Genomic DNA, 24,456 nt, shown 5'->3' with positions numbered 1-24,456 from the left:
ACTACCAAATGGCTATCTGAGTGTGGGAAAAGTGCAGGAGATGGAGTTAAGGTAGAAGATCATTCATGGTTTTGTTGAATGGCTGAGCAGGCTCAAAGGGCCAAATGGCCTACTTCTGATCCTATGTCTTATGTTCTGAAGATTGGCCCATTTTCTCATTATATTCCTCAATCCTTTCAAAAATCCATTGAATTATCTCTTGAATCCACATAGACAGCTTGTTTCCCAAGTAACTTCTCTCCTTTAGTCAAAATGTTTGACCTGACTTGTGCCTGTTGGTAATTGAATCCTTCACCACAATGAGCAATTCACTCAGATTCGCTCAAGGAAACCAATGGCCTGACTTGGACAAATATTGTTGTCTCTCCATCATTGCTAGGCCCATATTGTGGAATCCCTTACTGACAACAATCACGTTAGCACGTTGGGAACAAGCAGCTCAATGGGTTCAAGTGGAAGGCCCACCACCACATCTTCTGAGTAATCAGACATGGACAACGAATGTGGCCTTTCCAGCCTATTAATGAGCTGAGGGGTGGAGTTTGAGGGGATGGGAAAAGGAGTCATGTCCGTACTCGTGTTGCTTAAAGTTTATGGGGACTGAAAATCAGTGCTTTTTCTTGCAGATCTCCACCATAACTTTATCCTGAGTCTGTGGACCAGCCGGGAACAAGGCCTGTACCTGGACAGGTAGGTTCCTGGCATTGCACTACCACTTTTGGATGCCGTCTGAGGGGTGGAAGTCCGCCTGTCTCCCCCAAACAAGGCCATTGACACAGGGGAAGGAGTGGAATTGCGGGGCAGGGACTCCCAACAGGATTTCCCACAAACCTAGCCCTCATAGGCAGATAACAAGACAGGAATTACTCTATGAAAAGAGACACACCTCCATCCAGTCCACCTTCTACTATCCCAGTCATCATACAATGTTAATGGAGTTATTGAGTAATCACAGTGATCAATCTCCGTCAATGAGTTTACAACAGACCCAGACATAGGGCTGAATTTCACAGGCCACCTATGACTGGGAAATCATGTGTGTGGACACCTAAATTAGGACACTGTGCCATTGGCGGCATGTCCACAGCCAGTCCACCTGCCCTTACCCCACCACAATTTTACAGGCAGCGGGGAAGGTGAGGGGTAGGTTGTTTGCCTGGGGCCAATTTGTCACCATATCACCATTCCCTCCACAGCCACCCACATTTACTTCTTACCACCAACCCCATCAACTTAGGTCACTGTAGTGAGGGTGGGAGGATTGAGGGAATGTTTAGTCAGGGATCATGCTCCCTATTTCTATCCAATGAACCCCCATCCCCATCATTGGAAAATTTATCCGTACAGACACTGGGTTAATGCAAATTCTTTGATTCTGTCTCCCTAGAATGTTCCATTTTAGACAATGGGCTTTCCCCAATGTTTAAAGCAACAGAAGTATCCTTTTACCTCAAGCAATGATTTCTGAACCATTATCTGGCTGTAGACACGGGTCCCCTCCTCTGGACTCACTGACCTCAATTCATCTTTCTGCAGAGAGAAGAGCTGAGCACCTGTCAGGATCCCAAGAGAATTCACCGTCCTGGGAGAGACAGAGAGAGAGATATATTTCAGAGCTATAAAGAAATGACATTAGCTTCTATGTATGTAACAGGTTTTATTCACACTGCTTTAAAATGTCTGCTCCATGCTTCTAGCTCTGGCTTCCAGCTCTTTCTCCAGTTTTATTTACATTTTCAACAGGCTTAACCAATCAAGCGCAGTGAGCATCAATTGTAAACAGACTCACATAATCAAACATAGAGCAATTGAACATTACATCTTTTCCCCCATTGTAAAACTAAGGACCTTATTTTAAATTAAACCACCCTAAACAACAAGCATATGTACATAGAAATAGTCTTTGAGATATGAAGGTCTCCGAATACTACATTGAGATTTATGAATCTGAGGTTGTGGTTCTGTGATCAACTCAATGAGGCAAATGATTAACATCAAAGTTCCTCATTAGAAAAGGAAATGTATCCTCGTCACCACCATGTTGTATATTTTGTATCCAGATCTATGCAGAGATGACACTAGTTTCTATGTGTGTAACAGGTTTTAGTCACAGTGCTTTAAGATGTCTACTCCATGTTTTAGCTCATGCTTCCAGCTCTTCCTACAGCTTTGTTTACTTTTCTCTGAGTCCACACCCAGGTTCAAACAATCAAGTATAGTGAGTATCAATTGTAAACAGTCTGACAAAATCAAACACAGAAGTGATTACAGTGATTATGGTGCGTTTAGGTCCTGGTGAGAGTAAAGGGGGTGCAATCAGACAGTTCCTATTTCTCCACCTCCCAGCTGCCAAATATTTTCAACCTGGCTGAATTGTAGGATAGGACTGAGATGCGATGATGATAATCCTGAGCTCTGTCCCATAGGAAGCCATGAAACACAGGCCACCTGTAGAAAGACATTGGCTGAGGGCTAAGAATTGGCCTCTAAGCCTGACTACTAGGCCAAGAACTGTGTGTGATGTAAGGAGACTACAGAATGGGAAGAGGGATAAAGAGAGGAAGGAGCAAGCATTAAGATAGTTGCCAAAAAGGGATTATAGAGGCACTAGAGAAGGTGCCAAAAAAAAAGATTTACTGGGATGATACCAGAACTGAGAGGTTATACCTACCAGGAAAGGTTGAACAGGCTGTGTCTCTTTTTCCTCAAAGAGAGAAGAGGGGTTTGGACTTATAGAGTCTTTTAGATTATGAAAGTGTTTGATAGGGTAGACAAAGGGAAAATGTTTCCATGTGCTGGGAGATTAGAACTAGATGCAATCCATATAAGATATGTTCCAGTAAGGATTCAGGAGAAACATCCTTTCCCAGAGAGTGGTGAGAATGTGGAACTCACTAGTGGTTGGTGTGAGTGGCACTGATGTATTTAAGGGAGGGAGAAAGGAAGGATATGAAGATAGGGCAAGATGAAGTAGCAATGGGAGGAGGCTTGTCTGAAGCATGAATCCAAGCATGAAGCAGTTGGGCCAAATGGCCTGTTTCTGTGCTATAAATACCTAGTCATAGTCCCAAAGGACTATAGGCATCTCTCTCCATTAGAGAAAACTGGCTGCTCCTAGCTTGAGAGGCACCACTCCACAAGCAAGGCGGAAGGTGAGGTAGGGCTTCCATGAATTACCATAGCCGACATGGGGATTAAACCCTTGCTGTTGGTGTCATTCTGCATCACACTCTAACCATCCAGCCAACTGAGCTAACCGGCCCCCTTTAAATGTTGTATAACATAATAAAACCCCACATACTCAGAACCATGTGATAAAAATAACTGTAGCCCATGAGGAATGGGGACTGCAACAGGGGGAAATGATGGTGGAGTGCTAATGTTACTGGCCTTGTAATCCTAAGGCTGAGGCTAATGCTCGAAGGGCATGGGTTCAAATCCCAGCAGAGCAGCTGGTGGAATTTAAATTCAGCTAATAAATATTATTCTTAAATCTCGAATTGAAAGTTAGTCTCAGTAGTGGTGACCCATGAAACTATCATCAATTATTGTTTTAAAAACCCATATGGTTCACTAATGTCCTTTAGGGAAGGAAATCTGCCATCCTTACCTGGTCTGGCCTACATGTGACTCCAAACCCACAGCAATGTGGTTGGCTCTTAGCTGCCCTCTGAAATGGCCTAGCAACTCACTCAGTTCAAGGGCAATTAGGGATGGGCAACAAATGGTGGCCTTGCCAGCGACACCTACATCCCATGAAAGAATAAAGAAAAATGTCCTGAGAGGTTTTTACAGAGGAGGCTTATATCCATCAGCATGGGATCAGCCTGTGGCCTCCTGCTTCCAACCAGTCCTTATCTTATGAGGAAAGGCTGGGCCCATACTCACAGAACTGCTACAGCACAGAAGGAGGCCATTTAGCCCATCATATCTACACCGGCTCTCCGAATGAGCAATTCCCTTAGTGCCATTCCCCCTGTAACCCTGCACATTCTTCCTTTTCAGATAACTATCTAATTCCCTCTTGAATGCTTCAAGTGAACCTGCCTCCACCACACTGTCAGGCAGTGCATACCAAACCCTAACCACGCCCTGCGTGAAACACTCTCTCCTCATATCACTTTTGCTCCTTTTACTAGTTACTTAAAATCAGTGCCCTTTCGTTCTCGATCCTTTCCCGAGTGGGAACAGTTTCTCCCTATCTACTCTGTCCAGATCCTTCATGATTTTGAATACCTCTATTAAATCTCCTCTCAACCTTCTTTTCTCTAAGGAAAACAGTCCCTACTTCTCCAATCTATCTTCATAACTGAAGTTTCTCATCCCTGGAACCATTCGTGTGACTCTTTGCTGAACCCTCTCTAACTCCTTCACATCCTTCCTAAAGTGTGACACACAGAACGGGATGCAATACTTTAGCTGATATCGAACTAGTTAGCGTCTTATACAAATTAAACATAACCTCTTTGTTTTTGTACCGTATTAATAAAGCCCAGGATACTGTATGCTCCATCAACCTGTCCTGTCATCTTCTATGGTTTATGCACATGTACACCCAGATCCCTCGGTTCCTGCATCCCCCTTTAGTGTGGTGCCCTCTATTTTAAATGGTCTGTCCATTGTCTTCCTGGCAAGATGAATCACTTCACATTCTCGGCGTTGAACGTCATCTGCCACCTATCTTCCCACTCTACCACCTTGTCCATGTCCCTTTGAAGGTCTACACTCTCCTCCTCACAGTTCACAACGTTTCCAAGTTTTGTATCATCCACAAACTTTGAAATTTGTGCCCTGTACGCCAAGAGCTCGCTCATTAATATATATATCGAGAAAAGCAAGGGTTGCAACATTGGCCTCCCACCCCGGGGAACTCCAATACAAACTTTCCTCCAGTGTGAAAAAAAACGTCCATTACCACGGGCGGAATTTTATGCTGGCGGGATTTCATGTTCCCGCCAAAGCCAATGGACTTTTGAATGGCTTGCTACGCTTTATAGCCCCGGCCCCCTCACCACCACGACGGTGCTGTAAAATCCCGCCCACTACTCCCTGTTTCCTGTCACTCAGCCAATTCCATAACCCTGTTGCTACTGTCCCTTTTATTCCATGCGCTACAACTTTGCTGACAAGTCTGTTGTGCGGTACCCATTGGAGTTTGCAGGAATAAGAGGTGATCTTACTGAAATGTACAAGATGCTGAGGAGGGTTGACAGGGGAGATGCTGGGAGGATGTTTCCCTAGGTGGGGGAGAGGGGGGAGGGGTTTGGGGTTTGTCGATTCTCTTACAAACATGAAGGAATGTGGAATGTTCCGGCTCTGGCATGCTGGAATATCGAAAAATCTAGAACTAGGGGGTACAGTTTCAGAATAAAGGGTCTCCCATTTAAGACGGAGGTGAGGAGGAACCTCTTCCCTCATCGGGTCATTCGTGTTTGGAATTTTCTTTCCCAGGGACCAGTGGAGGCTGGGTGCATTTAAAGGGAAACTCAACATACACATGGGCCAGGATTTTCCCGTCGGCGATTTGGGGGCGGGGCCCGCTCGCCGATGGGAAAATGACGCGGGATGACGTTGGGAGGAACGCCCAACGTCAACCCGGTCCCTTTAAATTTTCAGGAAGGCGGGTGGACAGCGAAATCAGCTGTCTGCCCGCCGACCTGTCAATGGCCAATTGAGGCCATTAACAGGGTAATTAAAGTAATTAAAGACCTGCTCGTCCAACCTTAAGGGTGGCGGGCAGGCCAGGAACCCCAGCGGGCTTCTGATAATACATGAAACCTCATCCATTGGCGGGATGAGATTTCATGTTCTTTTTTAAAAACTCTAATAAATGTAATGTGATATTCATTAACATGTCCCATCTTGTGTGACATTGTCAAGCGCGAAAGAGCGCACTTTAACCCCCCCCCCACCCCCCAACAGGAAGCGCTTCCTGTCGGGGATGCCGCTGGGCAGGCCTTAATTGGCCCACCCACTCAAAATGGTGGCGGGCCCTGTTTCGGTGGTGGGGGGTCCGCTATCCACCTGCCACCGAGCAGGTGGGGCCTGCATGCCCACCAAGGGCAAAATTCGGTCCATGAGGGAGAAAGGAAGGATATGATGATAGGACCAGATGAAATAACGATGGGAGGAGGCTTGTATGAAGCATGAACACCAGCATGGCGCAGTTGGACCGAATGGCCTGTTTCAGTACTATAAATGCTATATGTATCCAGCCACAATCCCAAAGGACCAATGGGCATCTCTCTCCATTTGAGAGCTATTTGAATATGTTCAAGTTAGACAGATTTTTAATCGACAAGGAGTCTAGGGTTATGGAGGACAGGCAGGAAAATGGAGTTAAGGCCACATTCAGATCAGCCGTGATCTTACTGAATGGTGGAACAGGCTCAAAGGGCTGAATCCTGTTCCTAATTCTTAGTTTCTCCTCGTCCCTACGCTCACGGTATTAACTGCCTCGCATGCCTAACCTCACCATGACCCACCTTCCCACACCAAATGAGCTGACTCCTCATTACCCAATCTGATGATCCTTGACTTTTGAGTCAACACCCTTTCCCCCAGTTGTGTTCCCCATTTCCTCACTAGCATTTCTCATAATGCAGTTATGAATTTTGAATCTGGATGCTGCTCACATCGGTGTCCGGAGATTAACCTTTAACTCCTATCGAGTAGGGCTGGTGGGCCCTATCTGTCTATCTGGACAATGACCCAACTTACAGCTGAGAAAAGCCTTTGGCCTCCAGCCAAGTCTTGACCTCACTCGGAGAGGAATCATAGTTCAGAGGGACTGAGGTATCGAGGGTCTTCTGGACCTGGAAGGTCTTATGCTGTGTGGTCCTCCCATTGGCTATCCTTAGCAACAGCTCTTCATTCATTATAAAAATCTGGGCATTACGATCTGAGGAAGGAACATACGATGTAGATTACTGTCAGGCTAGACTTGATGGACAACAACATTGGAAAGCATTGACTGTGCTGGCCTGGTAGCTGGGTGCACTGCTCGCCGCGGGTACTGACTTTTTCTACTAGCCAGGACCAGACTCATGGACTGTTCACTGAGCTGAACTGGGGCAGCAGAAGAGGGCAAAGCAGCCCGATTAATTGGCACCCCATTTGCTACCTTCAAAATTTACTCCCACTGCCAATGCACAGTGGCAGCACTGTGTGTACCATCTACAAGATGCACTGCAGCAACTCGTCAAGGCTCCTTTGACAGCACCTTCCGAACCCATGGCCTCTACCACTGAGGACAAGGGCAGCAGATAGACACCACCATTTGGAAGTTCCCCTCCAAGCCACTCACCATCCTGACTTGAAAATATATCACTGTTCCTTCACTGTCGCTGGGTCAAAGTCCTTGAGCTCCCTCCCCAACAGCACTGTGGGTTTTACCTACACCACTTGGACTGCAGCAGTTTAAGAAGGCAGCTCACCACCACCTTCTCAAGGGCAACTAGGGACGGGCAATAAATGCTGGCCTAGCCAGCGAAGCCCACATCCTGTGAAAGAATTTAAAAAAAAAACCCACGGTAACACATGGTGTGTTATTTTATAGTGTATACACTCTTATATCTGGGAACACATAGTGCGTTATTATATAATATAGATAGAAGTGTTATGTCCAGCAACATAGAAACAGGGATAACAGTGTGTTCACCTAGGGGTGTTATATTACTTACCCCTGTCTTTTTGAGTCACGTTGAGATTCTCGGTGTTTGTGTCCCAGGTCTGTTGCACACTGTTGGGTGGGGTCACTGTTTTTGGGAGGGTTGGGGGAGGGTTGCTCTTCGGAGCTTGTCGATTTTCCTGTGAAAAAAAAAGAAGGAATGCTGAATTTTCCAGTCTTGTTATGCTGAAACATTGGAAAATTAAAGCTAAAATTCTATGGGGTTAGGATAGAAAGTAAGGAATGGCACCTGAATGGCACCTTTCACGCTTTCAGGACTTTCCAATGTGCTTTACAGCCAATGAAGCCTCTTTTGAAGTATAGTCACTGTTGTAATGTAGGAAATGCGCTAACTGTGCACAGCAAGATCCCATGAACAGCAAGGTGTGAATGACCAGATCATCTGTTTTAATGATGTTGGTTGAGGGCTAAATATTGTCCACGACACTGGAGAGAACGACACCACCCTCCCCCCGAACCCCCCATGGCAACCCTTGTTCTTCAAATAGTTTTTTTTATTCGTTCATGGAATATGAGCGTTGCTGGCTGGGCCAGCATTTATTGCCCATCCCTAATTGCCCTTGAGAAGGTAGTGGTGAGTTTCCTTCTTGAACCGCTGCAGTCCATGTGGTGTAGGTACACCCACAGTGCTGTTAGGGAGGGAGTTCCAGGATTTTGACCCAGCGCCATGGAATCTTTGACTTCCATCCCAGACTGGGTCTCTGTTTAACGTCCTTTCCGAGAACAGCACCTTCAGTGCAGCACTCCCTCAGCCTAGATTTTGGTGCTCAAATCCTTGGACCCACAACCTTTGAACTCAGAGACAAAGTGCTGCCCACTGAAGCCGCAGCCAATGGCAACAAAAGTGTGTCAATTAGGGGAATTGAATTAAATTGAAAATTGTGTTGTGTGTTTTGTCCACTTGAGAGCTACCATGCACATTTGTACCAGCAGAGGGAGTCTGCTAGGAAGGGTTAATAAACAAGGATTCATGCTTAACGGCTTGTGTAATTCTAAATATCTCTGGCTGAATAGATAACTTTTGAAACAAGAACTTCACAGGGACAGATGTGGGGGAAAAGGTAGCAGCAAAGAGGGAAAATTTGAGAACAAAGAGCAAATCTGGCAGGAGACAAAGAACGATTTTTAATTGAATTAATTTTCTGATCAGTCGCAGGGTGTTATTGCTGAATGCAGTGTGGGTTACCTTGGAAATCACGTGTGCATACAGCGATGAGCCATTGGTTACATCCTGTGCAGGAATGGGTTCCAGGATGTTGAAGGGAACATAACCAATCTGTCCACTCTGATTTTTCACCTTCCACCAGCGTTTGGAATCATTGAGCACCTAGAGAGAGAAAATGTATGTTAAGCACGGTGGGAAAGTATCGAAATCCATCAGCCCAGTCAATGGCGAGAGGGAAGACTTAGCAAACGGCTTTGTGAATTGAACACCACTGCTGGACAGGTGATTAAAATCAATTCCAATGACCATAGGTAACAGGAGGAGGACATTCAGCCCTCAAACCCACTTGGCTATGCAACGTGATCATGGCTGACCTGCGCTTCAACAGATTCCTCTGCTCCCTAGTGCTATATTAAGGCATCATGGCATTATTCCTTCAACGGTGCACTCAATGGAGGCCCTCCCTTCATGGAACATCAAGCTCCATTACCCAGGGGGTCATCCCAAAATCTGACCAAGGTTTTTCCTCAGAGCCTCTTCCGATGTTGCCCCTGCTTATTCTTCATTATCTGTATTTACTATTCCTTTGTTAGCTTTCTTCTTCCTCGACTGAATGTCCTGCCTCTTTGTTGGTTATAGTTCCATTGATGCTGGAAACTGTCCAACCTGAGGGACCATTGTTCCATATCACTGTAAAAGGAGACACGTTGCTGATGTTTTTTGTTTTGCACTCATCAGGACAAATGCAAGAATGCCAAATTTCAAACAATCACAACAATTTATACTATAGGAGAAAAGGATGCTAACTGGTTGGCAAGTCGACTCTGATTGGCTGGCAAGCTGACTCTGATTGGCTGAGGCGTTGCCACGGAGAAAGCAATGGGGAGCTATAGGCTCTCCAAGCTCCTGAGTAATTCAAAAAAGATGCAAGGCTTGAACAAAAGAAATATAAGAAATAGGAACAGGAGTAGACTATTCGGCCCCTCAAGCCTACTCCGTCATTCAATAAGATCACGGTTGATCTGAGTGTGTTTCGATTTCCACATTCCCATTTATCCCCAATAACCTTGGATCCCCTTGTCTAACAAGAATCTATCTACCTCTGCCTTAGAAATATTCAATGACCCCACCTCCACCACATTCTGAGGCAGAGAGTTCCAAAGTCGCACAACCCTCTGAGAGAAAAAAATTCTCCTTATCTCTGTTCTAAAAGGGCAACCCCTAATTTTAAAACAGTGCCTCCTAGTTCTGGACTCACCCACAAGAAGAAACATTCTTTCCATGTTCACCTTGTCAAGGCCGTTCAGGATCTTGTATACTTCAACCAAATCACCCCTCACTCTTCTAAACTCCAGTGGAAACAAGCCCAGTCTGTCCAACCTTTCCTTGTAAGACAACCCACTCGTTCCAGGTTATCAACCTAGTAAACCTCTGAACTGCTTCCAACACATTTACATCCTTCCTTAAATAGAAGGACCAAAACTGCACATGGTATTCGAGATGCAGACTCACCAATGCCCTGTATAACTGAAGCATTCCATCCTTAACTTTTATGTTCAATTCCTCTCATAATAAAGGATAGCATATCATTAGCCTTCTTAATTACTTGCTGTACCTGCATACTAACTTTTTGTGTCTTATGTACAAGAATGCCTAGATCCCTCTGCACCTCAGAATTATGTAGCCGTTCTCCATTTAAGTAATACTCTGCTTTTTTATTCTTCCTGCCAAAGTGAACAATTTCACATTTTCCCACATTAAACTCCATTTGCCAGCTCTTTGCCTACTCACTCAACCTTTCTATATCCGTGTCCTCTTCACAACATACGCTCCTACCTATCTTGGTGTCATCTGCAAATTTAGCTACCATGCCATTGCTCCCCTCATCTAAGTCATTGATGTAAATTATAAAAAGTTGAGGCCCCAAGCACGGACCCCTCTGGGACTTCACTCGTCACATACTGCCAATCCGAAAGAGAATAATTTATGCCTACTCTCTGTTTTCTGTCAGCCAAATCTTCAATCTCCCTACACCATGACTTTTATTTTCTGTAATAACCTTTGATGTGGCACCTTATCAAATGCCTTCTGGAAATCCAAGTACAGTACATCTACAGGCTCCCCTTTATCCACTGCACATGTTACTCCTTCAAAGAACTCCAATAAATTGGTTAAACATGATTTTCCTTTCACAAAACCATGCTGACTCTTTCCGATTACCTTGAGTTTTTCTAAGTGCCCAGCTATAGCCTCCTTAATGATTGATTCTAACAACTTTCCCATGACAGACGATAAGCTAACTGGCCTATAGTTTCCAGTTTTCTGCCTCCCTCCCTTCTTGAATATTTGCTACCTTCCAGTCTGATGGAACCTTTCCAGAGTCTAGCAAATTTTGGAAAATTAACACCAGCGCATCTACTACCTCATTAGCCACCTCTTTTAAGACCCTAGGATGTAGTCTATCAGGACCCGGAGAATTGCCAGCCCGAATATTGCTTTTGTTTGTAGAGTATGGGTCCCTGTGTATGAATGTATGTCACTTTTAGCAAGCGTAAATGAGCCAAGTTACTGATTATCTTAAATTGGTTGTTAGTCTAGCTATTAGCACATTCAGGGTTGTTCTGCAAGTGCTTTCCAATCATGGAATCACATCTGGCCATAGACATTTGTTTTGGGTTTTGCTGCATCTCAAAGGCCAAGTTACCATCTGACTGATTTATTCCAAAGCAATTAGACAATATTATTTATGAGGATGGGTTACATAAACTTGGTTTGTATTCCCTCAAGTATAGAGGTTGAGGAGTGATCTAATCGACGTGTTGAAAATGATAAAAAGATTCAATGGGATAGATATGAAGAAACTACTTTCCTGGTGCACAGAATCAGAACCAAGGGTGCATAGCTATAACATTAGAAGTATCCGTGAAGTTCTGTTCGTCTCTGCGACAAGATTTCCATACCTCTCTTTTGCCTTGCTCACCTTCATTGCATTCCATTTCCCTCCTGGTGTTTGACAAGATGTTTACTAAAACCTACTTTCACAGCCATATCTCCTTTCTCGTGACTGTCTCCGTCTCCGACTTACCCCACGTGGATTTCAACTGAAATTCCACCCCTCATGTTTCGAACCCACCCAGGATTACAGGTATCTCCGGGACATAAAACGTTTCTCGGACTGCTGTTCCCGTCACATTCTGAAATCCACACTCAGTGCCATGCGCCGCCATATGAACACACTCGACCTCTCCCTCCAGCAGCACCGCCGTACCCTTTTTCAAAGCTGCGCGTGCCCCCAGTTTCATTTTATCCTTCGGCTCATCCGACGCCTCAACAAGAAACTTTTTCTCTTTCTCTCAAGTGCTAAGGAACGCAAGCTCCAGCAACTCATCGACACCAACAGCCATCTAGGACCCTCCACCCCGGCCTGTCCCTCCGTCCCCACCCCATCTTCCAATCCCAACCCCAGCCGTGTATTCACTATACCCCCTGACCTTCCCCTCTCCGATGCTGAACGTTCAGTGCTCAGCAAAGGACTTAGTTTCATACCCTTATGCCCTCACCTCAATGAATTTCGGGCTCGGCATGATGCTGAACTCTTCTTCCGCCGTCTTCGTCTCCGGGCTCACTTCTTTGGCCAGGAGTCCTCTCCTCATTCAATGGATCCTTTCACCCACCTCCAATATTTTCCCTCCACCTGGACCCCTCCCTCTGGATTCTTACCTTCTCTTGATCTTTTCATTGAGAACTGTCGGCGCGACATCAGTCGTCTCAATTTCTCTGCTCCTCTCACCCATTCTAATCTCTCGCTCTCTGAACTTACTGCACTCCATTCTCTCAGGTCCAACCCTGACATTGTCATCAAACCCAATGACAAGGGTGGTGCTGTTGTTGTCTGGCGCACTGACTTTACCTCGCGGAGGCTGAGCGTCAACTCGCAGACACTTCCTCCTACATCTCCCTGGACCATGACCCCACCACTGAACATCAAGCCATTGTTTCCAGGACTGTCACTGACCTCATCTCCTCTGGGGATCTTCCTCCCACAGATTCCAACCTGATAGTCGCCCAACCTCGGACGGCCCGCTTTTATCTCCTACCCAAAATCCACAAACAGAACTACCCCGGTAGACCGATCATCTCAGCTTGCTCCTGCCCCACAGAACTCATTTCTCGTTATCTTGACTCCCTTCTCTCTCCCCTTGTCCAGTCCCTTCCCAACTACATCCGTGATTCCTCTGACACCTTACGCACATCAATAATTTCCAGTTCCCTGGCCCCAACCGCTTCCTCTTCACCATGGACGTCCAATCCCTCTACACCTCCATCCCCCACCAGGATGGTCTGAGGGCCCTTAGCTTCTTCCTCGAACAGAGGCCCGAACAATCCCCGTCCACCACTACTCTCCTCCGTCTGGCTGAACATGTTCTCACGCTGAACAATTTCTCCATCAACTCCTCTCACTTCCTCCAAATAAAAGGTGTGGCTATGGGTACCCGCATGGGCCCCAGCTATGCCTGTCTCTTTATGGGGTATGTGGAACATTCCTTGTTCCAGTCCTACTCTGGCCCCCTTCCACAACTCTTTCTCCGGTACATCGATGATTACTTCGGTGCTGCTTCATGCTCTCATCAAGACTTGGAAAAATTTATTAATTTTGCTTCCAATCTCCACCCCTCCATCATTTTCACATGGTCCATCTCTGACACTTCACTTCCCTTCCTTGACCTCTCTGTCTCAATCTCTGGTGATAGACTGTCCACCAATATCCATTACAAACCCACCGACTCCCACAGCTACCTCGACTACAGCTCCTCACACCCCACTTCCTGTAAGGACTCCATCCCATTCTCTCAGTTCCTTCGCCTCCGTCGCATCTGTTCCGATGATGCTACCTTCAAAAACAGTTCCTCTGACATGTCCTCCTTCTTCCTTAACCGAGGTTTTCCACCCACGGTCGTTGACAGGGCCCTCAACCGTGTCCAGCCCATCTCCCGTGCATCCGCCCTCACGCCTTCTCCTCCCTCCCAGAAACATGATAGGGTCCCCCTTGTCCTCACTTATCACCCCACCAGCCTCCGTATTCAAAGGATCATCCTCCGCCATTTCTGCCAACCCCAGCATGATGCCACCACCAAACACATCTTCCCTTCACCCCCCCTATTGGCATTCCGTAGGGATCGCTCCCTCCGGGACACCCTGGTCCACTCCTCCATCACCCCCTACTCCTCAACCCCCTCCTATGGCACTACCCCATGCCCACGCAAAAGATGCAACACCTGCCCCTTCACTTCCTCTCTCCTCACCGTCCAAGGGCCCAAACACCCCTTTCAAGTGAAGCAGCATTTCACTTGCATTTCCCCCAACTTAGTCTACTGCAGTCATTGCTCCCAATGTGGTCTCCTCTACATTGGAGAGACGAAACATAAACTGGGCGACCGCTTTGCAGAACACCTGCGGTCTGTCCGCAAGAATGACCCAAACCTCCCTGTCGCTTGCCATTTTAACACTCCACCCTGCTCTCTTGCCCACATGTCTGTCCTTGGCTTGCTGCATTGTTCCAGTGAAGCCCAACGCAAACTGGAGGAACAACACCTCATCTTCCGACTAGGCACTTTACAGCCTTCCGGACTGAATATTGAATTCAACAACTTTAGGTCTTGAGCTCCCTCCCCCATCCCCACACCCTTTCTGCTTCCCCCTTCCTTTTGTTTTTTTCCAATAAATTATATAGATTTTTCTTTTCCCACCTATTTCCATTATTTTTAAATATTTTAAAATCTTTTATGCTCTCCCCACCCCCACTAGAGCTATACCTTGAGTGCCCTACCATCCATTCTTAATTAGCACATTTGTTTAGATAATATCACCAACTTTAACTTTAACACCTATGTGTCCTTTTGTACTATTGTTGTTGACATCTTTTGATGATCTGCTTCTATCACTGCTTGTTTGTCCCTACAACCACACCAACCCCCTCCACCTCTCTGTCTCTCTATCTCTCCGCCCCCCACACACACACCTTAAACCAGCTTATATTTCAACTCTTTCTTGGACTCGAACTCAAGTTCTGTCGAAGGGTCATGAGGACTCGAAACGTCAACTCTTTTCTTCTCTGCCGATGCTGCCAGACCTGCTGAGTTTTTCCAGGTAATTCTGTTTTTGTTTTACATTAGAAGTAGGCCATTTAGGAGTGAAATCAGGAATCTTCACACAAATCTCATGTATTGAAAATTGCATTGTGCATTTTCCACTTGAGATAACATATACACTTTTACCAGCAGAAGGAGTCTGCTAGGAAGAGAACAATAAATAATAAAGAATCCATGTTTAACAGCGCGTACAGTTCTAATTCTAAATGTCTCTGGCTGAACATATAACTGTTTCTGTCCCAAGTACTTTACAGCAAAAGGCTACTGGAAATCTAGAGAACTCTCCCCCACCCTCCAAATAAGCTTTCAAGATTGAGATCAGTAGATATTTGTTAGTTATAGAGAGATGTGCAGCAAAGGCAGGAAAGTGGAGTGGAGATGCTGACCAGCCATGAGTGGCAGAGCTGACCTGAGGGGCTGAATAGGCTGGGAATCCCTTCAACTGAAGGGGCTCAAATCGGTGAACTCACCTCCATCACATCGCCAGACAAGACGGACAGCTCGCTGCTGTTCCTGGCCGTAAAGTCGTGGCTGCATTTCATGTGTTTGGCCCCCACCTCGTGATTCCTGAAGGAAGAAGATTGACCCATTTACTCACAGGGATGTTGAATGACTGCACAAGAAAAGAAGGGATCACTTGGGTGGCTCGATTCATGAGTGGGAGGGCTGTTGGCTCCACTGTGTACTGTGCCACTTTAACTTTTAATTATTGACTTTGCATGTTGGTGTGCAACCTTTGGAAACTTGTGGCAACTGAATGCCCCTTTATAAACGGCATTCTTATTATTAGCATATACTGAGAGACAGGAGCCCCTCAGTCCTCTTTTAGTGAGTCGAGAGTGTGCACCCAAATAATTTTGAGCTGAGTCCCTCAGCTGTTTCTAGCTAATGTATTAAGATAAGGGGGAAGCGGGGGGCGTAGTGGTATTATCGCAGGAGACCCAAGTAATGGTCTGCAGACCTGCGTTTGAATCCAACCACAGCAGATGGTGAAATTGGAATTCAATAAAAAAAGCCACATACCAAAAAAAAAGAGTTCATGAAGCCATTGTCGTTAAAAACCCATCTGGGTCACTAATGTCTGGTCTGGCCTACATGTGGGCTCCAGACCCACAGCGATGTGGTTGACTCTTAACTGCCCTCTGAAATGGCCCTAGCAAACCAGTCGGTTCTCAAGATCAATTAGGGCCCCCGTCCCATGAATGAATGTTAAAAAAAAAAATGGCACTTACCCGTTGATTTGTTTAACTGGGACAGTCTGTGGGCCTGATTGCTGAAACCAAGGAGACAAGGCCGTTAAAAACATCAGGATTGGGCACAGCTGGATGCTGTGAGGTAACTGGATAAATAACAGTTGACAGGGCACTTTGTTCAAAGTTATGCACCTAACCCTCGGACTGTTTCGTCCTGATATTCAAATTGCACTTAACTTTGCAAAATACTGTGGGCGCTGAAAATCTGAACTAGAAGCAGAAAATGCCGGAAATACTGTAGGCAGGTCAGAGGGCATCTGTGGAGAGAGAAACAGCTAATGTTTCCAAACGTTGGCCGGAATGTTCCAGCCCCTCACGTGCGAACGGAGATTTTAATGACTCAGTGGCCCCATCACAGGAGAACCTATCACGGAGGACGGGGCGGGGGTGGGGTGAGGTTCGGGGTGGGGTGGGCGGAGGTGGGGTGGGGTTGGGGGGGCTGGGAAATTCCGGCCATTAACTCAGTTTTTCTCTCCACAGAGGCTGCTGAGTATTTCCAGTATTTTCTGCCTTTTATTACACTTAATTTTCATGTTTTGTAATGGAGAAACCAAAGTGAAAGCCCAAAGCTAATCGCAGCAGCTCGTCAGCACGTTCAAAATGCGTGAACACACACACACACAAAAAAAAAATAGGAGGTAAATCAGGGCACAGATGATGCCAAAATTCAGCTTTGATAGTCTGAAGGTAGTAAGAGTGAAACAGGCAGGTGGGAGAAGGAGAGAGTCTTAAATGGCTCTTACAATCACCTCAGTAAAAGGGTTTTATGCACATTAGATTACTCTGTAAAGCTGTTATACATTCCTGTATACATTTCAATATTTGAGAAAGGATATCAAAGGTGGGTACTTTGAATTAAAAGCATAGAAACAAGGAAACAGTTCCACTCCAGTGTTTATGCTTCACACAAGCCTCCTCATACCAGCATAACCTTTCATCCCTTTCTCCCTTGTGTTTATTTCGCTTCCCCTTAATTGCAACAACATTTGCCTCAATCACTCCCTGTAGTAGCGAGTTCCACATTCTAATAGTAGTATAACAGATGGGATATGCTAATGTATGACGGGGACGATGATATACCACTACGACACTAGTCAGTCATGTGCTAGGTTCTTGAGAGAGAGGTTGGAATCATGCCTAGGAGCTGCATGCCTACTCTGTAACTTGTTTAGATATAGTACTAATAAACAAGTGTTAAGCAGATTCCAAAGTACATCTGCAGTCTGTCTAAGAACCAAGTCCCATGCCTAGAGTCCAACACTACCTGCTCTCTAGGTGAAGAAGTTTCTTATGAATTCCTTATTAGATATATTGGTAACTATCACATACTTAGGGTCCCCTAGCTTGGGATCCAAGGAGGTCCTGTGGTGAGGCGGGTAGTGTCCCAGCCTTTGAGCTGGAAGTTCCAGGTTCAAATCCCACCCCAGGATTTGATGATCCAAGGATATGTGTGTTCACAATGTGGCCAAACAGGTTGATTCCCACATGTGCCACTGGCAGGTGGTAACAGTGGGAGAGATTCCTGGTCAACCATGTGATGAAAAGGATGTTGGAGCCTCCACCATCACTATCCATAACTCCAGATTACAACATGCATGTAACAACACAGTCAGACTCCCTGAGTGAACTGGAACCCACCACCAACTTTGGATTTCTGTGTATTAGCTTACTGAAGATTGAATGTACGCTACATGAGGGGACTACAATGCCACTTGGGTATTACCACTCCAAAAATGTTCAGAATCCTGAAATCTCAGTTAATTTGACAGGACAGTGCCTAAATGATCCATCCCTGCAGCTGAAGTCTGTACCATGCTAAAATAAAAGTGGAAACAAAAACCAGAAGATGTTGGAAAAACTCAGCAGGTCTAACACCACCTGTGGAAAGAGAAACAAAGGGTCATATGGACTCGAAATGTTCAGAGCTCTGATGAAGGGTCATACAGACTTGAAACATTAACTCCTTTCAAGTGAAGCAATGCTTCACTAGCACTTCCCTCAATTTAGTCTACTGCATTTGCTGCTCCCAATGCGGTCTGCTCTACATTGGAGAGACCAAACGCAGACTGGATGACTGCTTTGCAGAACACCTTCAGTCTGTCCGCAAGCATGACCCAAACCTCCCTGTCGCTTGCCATTTCGACACACCACCCTGCTCTCATGCCCACAAGTCAGTCCTTGGCCTATTGCAATGTTCCAGCGAAGTTCACCGCAAACAAGAGGAACAGTACCTCATCTTCCGACTAGGCACTTTACAGCCTTCTGGACTTAATATTGAGTTCAACAATTTCAGATCATGAACTCTCTCCTCCATCTCTTTCCGATCCCTCTTTTTCCAATAATTTAAAATTTTTACAAATATATTTTTCTTTTCCCACCTATTTTTAAATTTATTTCGATCTATTGTTTTATCTCCACCTTTTAGCCCATTTCAATCCCTTCCCCCCACCCCACCCCCACTAGGGTCATCTGCCAGTAGCTTGTCATGCTTGCTACCCTTAATATCCCCATTAGCACATTCCTTAGATAATATCACCACCGTCAACACCCCTTTGTCCTTTTGTCTATGACATCTTTGGCAATCTCTTCTTTGCCTCCACCTATCACTGCCCCCCTATCCAGCTCTACCTGCCCCACCCCCCTCTACCAGCTTATATTTCACCTCACTTCTCTATTTCCTTAGTTCTAATGAAGGGTAGTATAGACTCGAAACGTTAACTGTGTTCCTCTCCGCAGATGCTTTCAGACCTGCTGAGTTTTTCCAGGTATTTTTGTTTTTGCTCGAAGCATTAACTCTGTTTCTCTCTCCACAGATGCTGCTAGATCTGCTGAGTTTTTCCAGCATTTTCTGTTTTTGTTTCTGTACCATGCTAATCTGTGCTTTTAAATCATTTTTAGGAGGAGTTCTTAAAAATACAATAAGGTTTCTATTAGTTATAGGGGCAGGGAAAATGCCACTTTTTTGCCCGTAATTTACTAAGTTTGATGTTTAGCCGTTTAAGCTACACTATCACTAAACACCAGCTGGTGGCAGTGCTGAGCTTAGGGAAGAACCACAGGTTTCTCAGTATCGCCGCCTGTAGGGGACCACAAGAACTGTAGCTATCGTTGCAAAGCAATGTGTATCCAGTTTGAAAAGAAAAGACTTGTACTTATACCAGGCCTTATCATGTCCTTCAGACATGCACAATAGATTACTCTGTAAAGCTGTTATACATTTCTGTATGCATTTCAGTCTTTGAAAAAGGATTTGCATTTATACTGCACCTATCATGTCCTGAGGACACCCCAAAGTAACTTGAAGGATAGTCATTGTGGAGAAATCGTGGCTGCCAATTTGCATGCAGTAATGAAATAGATGATGCACTTTTTAAGGGACGGACTTCCTGCATTTCTTCTAATAGTGCTGTGCAATTGTTTACAGCCACCTCAGAGGGAATGTGAGGTCTGACTTTAATGTTTCCTCTGAAAGACTGCGCCTCTGACAGCGCAGCACTCCCTCGGTACTGAGTCCTCAGTTTATATTATGTACTCTGGAGCGGGACTTGAACTCATGACCTTCTAGTTCAGAACTAAGGCTGTTTTAAAACAGAAGCGTAAAAGAAGTTACTTGGGTGTGAAGCTTCTAAGAGAGATAGCTGCAATGTGGGTTCAAGATGGCTGCAAAGAGCCAGTACATTTCTTTAGATCTGAATGATTTAATTTATTACAGGCTGGTTGCTATTAGAAACTGCAAGCGCCAATGTGGAAACCATTTTGTGGACAGCAGGGGCCCACAAATCGCAGTGAGGTGAACGCCCATTCGATCACATTTTTTGAGAGTGCTATTTGAGGGAGGAAAGTTGGCCTAGATGCAGGGAGAATTCTGGACTCTTCTTCAAACTCTTCCATGAGATCATTAACGTGCGCCTGAATGGGCATCAACAACAGCTTCCATTTATACCATGCCTTTTGTGTCGAAATACGTCCCACAAGCCCTTCACAGAGGCATCACCAAACAATACAAGCCCAAGGAGATGGTAGGAGGGCTGGCAAAAGGTTTGGTCAAAGTCTTAAGGGGCATCCTAAAGGAGGAGGACAAGTCTCTCTCTAAGCATAACGCGGCGCCTCGAATAACACACCTCCCTCATTATTCCCAGGCCCAAGCCTTAGGGCCAGGGTATAAACCCAGAACTTTCCAATGTGAAGCTGGCCAAATCGAGCCAACCTGACACACAGCTGCCCATTCTGTGTATCTTTTTTTAATTCATTCACGGGATGTGGTGGTCATCGCTGACTAGGCCAGCATTTATTGCCCATCCCTAATTGCCCTTGAGAAGGTGGTGGTGGTGAGCTGCCTTCTTGAACCGCTGCAGTCCGTGTGTCCTGGGAGCACCCACAGTGCTGTTAGGGTACAGGTGGTATCTGTAGGTACTAATAATGCACACCAACAACTTGCATTTGTATAGCACATTTAACATAGTCAAATGTCCCATGGTGCTTTGCGGGAACAACATCAGAAATGGGCATGGATTAACATGAGATGCTATTCGGAAAGATGACCAAGAATCTGATCAACGAGTTCGGTTTTAAGAAGCATCTTAAAGGAGGAGGGAGAGCTGGAGAGCTTTAAGGAGGGAATTCCAGTGCTTTAGGCCCATGGTAACTGAAGGCACGGCTGTCAATAGTGGGGCAATGAAAGCCTTCACCGGGCTGCAGTTGCCATGGACGACATGGATTCTACTCTTCATAAATGGCCAATCAGGATGACACTGTGTCAACCCAGAGTAATCAACCAAATCAAAGATAATTTAACAAAGGTGTCTGTCTCCTTTTAAACAAAAGTGTCTGTCTCCTTTTAAACAAAAAGAGATAATTTTAATAAACTCAAAGATAATATTTGGACTACTACACATTACAGTGGTGCTCATCCAGGTGTGGCCAGGAGGAGAGGCGGGCAGAACAATCTTGCCTTCTAGATCTAAACTGGAATTGCAGATGGGAGCCTCAATCGGGCCCAAGAGCAGGCCCACCAGGAGACCCTCTGACTAGCCGCCCCTCCCCTTTCCCCCCCAAACACCTGCAACCCGGTCGTCCGTCACACTGGGCAACCAAAGACCAGGAGACCCGTATCCTGAAACCACATGGATATCGGATGATTGAATGCGTCCCGCTGACCCCTCCTGTACCTGCATCCGTAGTAACTCGTGTTTGTGCTGCAGCTCCACAGGATCCTCCCATGGGATGCCGTTGGGATCGAGGTGTTCTGGCTGCCACCCAGACTGGAACTGGATATTACATGGAGCCCCCCAGTACTCCGCAGGCCATTCCAACCTGTACAGGGGAAGAAGAAGGTCCAATCAGTTTGCAGTGACCATGCGTCAGGAATGGAGTGCAATTACGCCAATAGTGCAGTGGGTAAGATGTGGTACTGGGCGACTCGCAGTGTTAATGCTATGTTAAGTGAATTGTTGAGGTTAAGGATAAACAGGTGGAAGGTATTGATTTATTAAGTATCTTTGATTGATTAAGCATCTTGAGCACATATAAAGAGGGACTGCCAGGGTGCATCATCACCCCCAGAGTTGACATTTTGGTTTGGTTTTGGAAGTTTCCTTACGAAATTTTGGATTTTATATTTTGGTGCCCCACAAGGGGCTGTCATCCCCTCTCGTTCGTTTATTTTTGATCATCGGTTTTACTTAAAAGAAAATATAAAGAGGGACTGGTGCGGAGAGTGGTGCATGCAGCAGATCCGTGCAACAAAAGATTAAGATGCTTTACCGATTCCCAGGCTGCCTGTATTTTCTGCGGCCTTGTGGAATCCATGTTCCAGATCTACATGGCATATGTGGGGTTGCAGCCCCTGCTCCACCTTTTGAGGGGCTGCTCCTCAGGTTTTGGCTGCACTTCAGCCCTACGTTGCTGGCCTTTGGCCGCTCGGTGTGGAGGGGGCCGAGGGAGGAGGAGGAGGGGGTCCTCCTCGTAAGCCTGCTCCCGGGCCTGGCCAAGGTAGCTATTGACAGGTCCAGGCAGTGGGCGGTTGGGTGGGGGGGTCGTCGGGCCCCACTGTCTGCTCCTCTTCTGCGGCTACGTGCGCACCTGGGTGTCCCTGGAGAGGGATAATGAGGCGTCCATCGGCACACTTGAGGCCTTCTGCAACCGGTGGGCACCGCGGGGTCTGGATTGTGTCAATAGACCCAACAACATCATTTTAGTTTAATTTTGATAAGTTTCCTTTCAAGTTGTGTTTTCATGACATTGCCCCTTTAAGGGGCTGATCGTTTGTTTTAATTGATATTCAAAAGAGTATAAAGTTGAACTGCTGGGGCACTGGGTTAGTAAGTAGGAGCTAAAGATATATAATGCTGCATTCTGTAAAATAAACCAACGATCGGGAAAAGGATTTTGCATCTAGCTTCATAATTCACCATCTGGCTTGGGATCCAGTTATCAAACGGATCAGGAATGTTTGCCAACCCTATGCATTCTCCACTCAATAGCTCACTCCAACCAAGACTTCATTTGGGAATGACCTAGCTTGGCTAGTGGTGAGGAGGGCCTTCACTGTCAGGCCTAGGGGCTAACCCCCACAGCACATTGCCTTCGAGGTGGCTACGCTGGGTGAGAGGCCATCACCCAGCTCCTTTCACAAGGCCCCTTTGCAAAGAAGGTCTGGACAGAGATGCAGTGGTCTCGGTTGAGTTTCATCCGAGCAGCTCCACGACGCAGGACTCTGTGCTCCACAGGCTGTTCCCAGGGACGCACGCTGAGATAAACATCAATGGCCACAGGAGAACCATCAACTCGGTCTGCCTGAAACTTGCTGGCCTTCTTGTGCAAAGAGCTATCGATGACCAAGTGTTGCAGACTGACACAACCCAAGGTCCAGGCTATGTGCTAAGGGACGCACTAAAGCAGAGGCTCAATGGGGAAAGGTCACAATCTAAGGCCTCTCAACCATAGTATACTGAGGGGCTGGAAACTGCATGACAACCCCTTGGGCTGTGTCTACCAGAGAATGTATATTGTAAATATAACCTGTAATCACAAGTGTGATGAGGCATGGCAGAGTACCATGTACTGCAGAAAAAGAAATTGGACTACATTGTGCTTTATGTAATGTCAAATTTAAACTATTATGCAATGTACTTTTACAAATTTTATGAATGAAGTATGACTTTTGACTCCGTCATGAGTGGAACCATTTCTTCTCTATCTACACTATCAAACCATTTCGTGTATAGATGCAAATTCTAAAGGCCTCTATTAGGTCACCCCTTAACCTTCCTAATTCTTGGGAAGACAGTCCCAGATTGTAAAGTCCTTCCTGATAGTTACAACCTCTTAGTTCTGGTGTGATTCTTGTAAATCTGTTTTGTACCTTCTCCAGTTTCTCTATACCTTACTTGTAATATGCAGACCAGAGCTTTGCTCCAGTGCACAGGGTAACTGATGGGTGTTTCCTACCTGGGTTTGGTCCAGGAGTCTCCCAGTGACTGCCACAGTTTCATCTCCTTCTCATCGAGGGTGTTGGTCAAAAAGTGGACTGCATCGTTGGTCAAGAACGGGGTGGCAACTGAGCTGGCCACATCTAAACCTGCTGACTGCACCATCTATGCAGAGCAAAGGGATAACAACAACACTGTCAAAAACCTTGGCTCCATTCTACCAATGATCTGCCTGGACAGATATGTGAAAGGGGGAAGGGGTCAGGATACCTTCCTATACCATCCTCAAGATACACCAAGGCTCTGCCAGCACCTTTTAAACTTGCGATCTCTACTGCAACATTAAACATTCACTCCCTCCACCACCGACGCACAGTTGCAGCAGTTTGTACCATCTACAAGATCTACTGTAGCATATCGTCAAGTCTTCTTGGACAACACCTTCCAAATCCATGACCACTACCACCAAGAAGGACAAGGGCAGCAGATAGATGGGAACACCACCTCCTGCCAGTTCCCCTCCAAGCCACACGTCACCCTGGCTTGGAAATATATCGGCTGTTCCTTCAAAATCCTGGAACCCTTCCTAACAGCACAGTGGGTGTACCTACGCCACATGGACTGCAGCGGTTCAAGAAGACAGTTCACCAGCACCTTCTCAAGGGCAACTAGGGAAGGGCAATAAATGCTGGCCTAGCCAGTGATGCACACATTCACAAGAATACATTTTTTAAAAAGGCTTGATTGGTAGCTCCATGAGCTGTGATTC

The 24,456-nt window shown here is 46.0% G+C and overlaps 1 protein-coding gene across 4 annotated transcripts in view; it reads right to left on the bottom strand.

The window, feature by feature from the left end:
• LOC121271787 (epidermal growth factor receptor kinase substrate 8-like protein 1) overlaps positions 1-24,456 on the bottom strand; it is an 87,452-nt gene that overhangs the window by 3,033 nt on the left and 59,963 nt on the right. For all 4 annotated transcript variants that reach the window (XM_041178060.1, XM_041178061.1, XM_041178063.1 and 1 more), the window contains 8 exons: positions 23,707-23,852; positions 21,426-21,570; positions 16,237-16,277; positions 15,475-15,571; positions 8,877-9,017; positions 7,683-7,809; positions 6,721-6,901; positions 1,450-1,582 (listed from right to left, as the gene is read on the bottom strand). In XM_041178060.1, coding sequence (XP_041033994.1) covers positions 1,450-1,582; positions 6,721-6,901; positions 7,683-7,809; positions 8,877-9,017; positions 15,475-15,571; positions 16,237-16,277; positions 21,426-21,570; positions 23,707-23,852 — 1,011 coding nt within the window. The remainder of the gene's footprint in view (positions 1-1,449; positions 1,583-6,720; positions 6,902-7,682; positions 7,810-8,876; positions 9,018-15,474; positions 15,572-16,236; positions 16,278-21,425; positions 21,571-23,706; positions 23,853-24,456) is intronic.

This window comes from Carcharodon carcharias, chromosome 31 (assembly GCF_017639515.1).
Source record: "Carcharodon carcharias isolate sCarCar2 chromosome 31, sCarCar2.pri, whole genome shotgun sequence".
Lineage (NCBI taxonomy): Eukaryota > Metazoa > Chordata > Chondrichthyes > Lamniformes > Lamnidae > Carcharodon > Carcharodon carcharias.
This window is presented reverse-complemented; position numbering and strand designations above follow the sequence as displayed.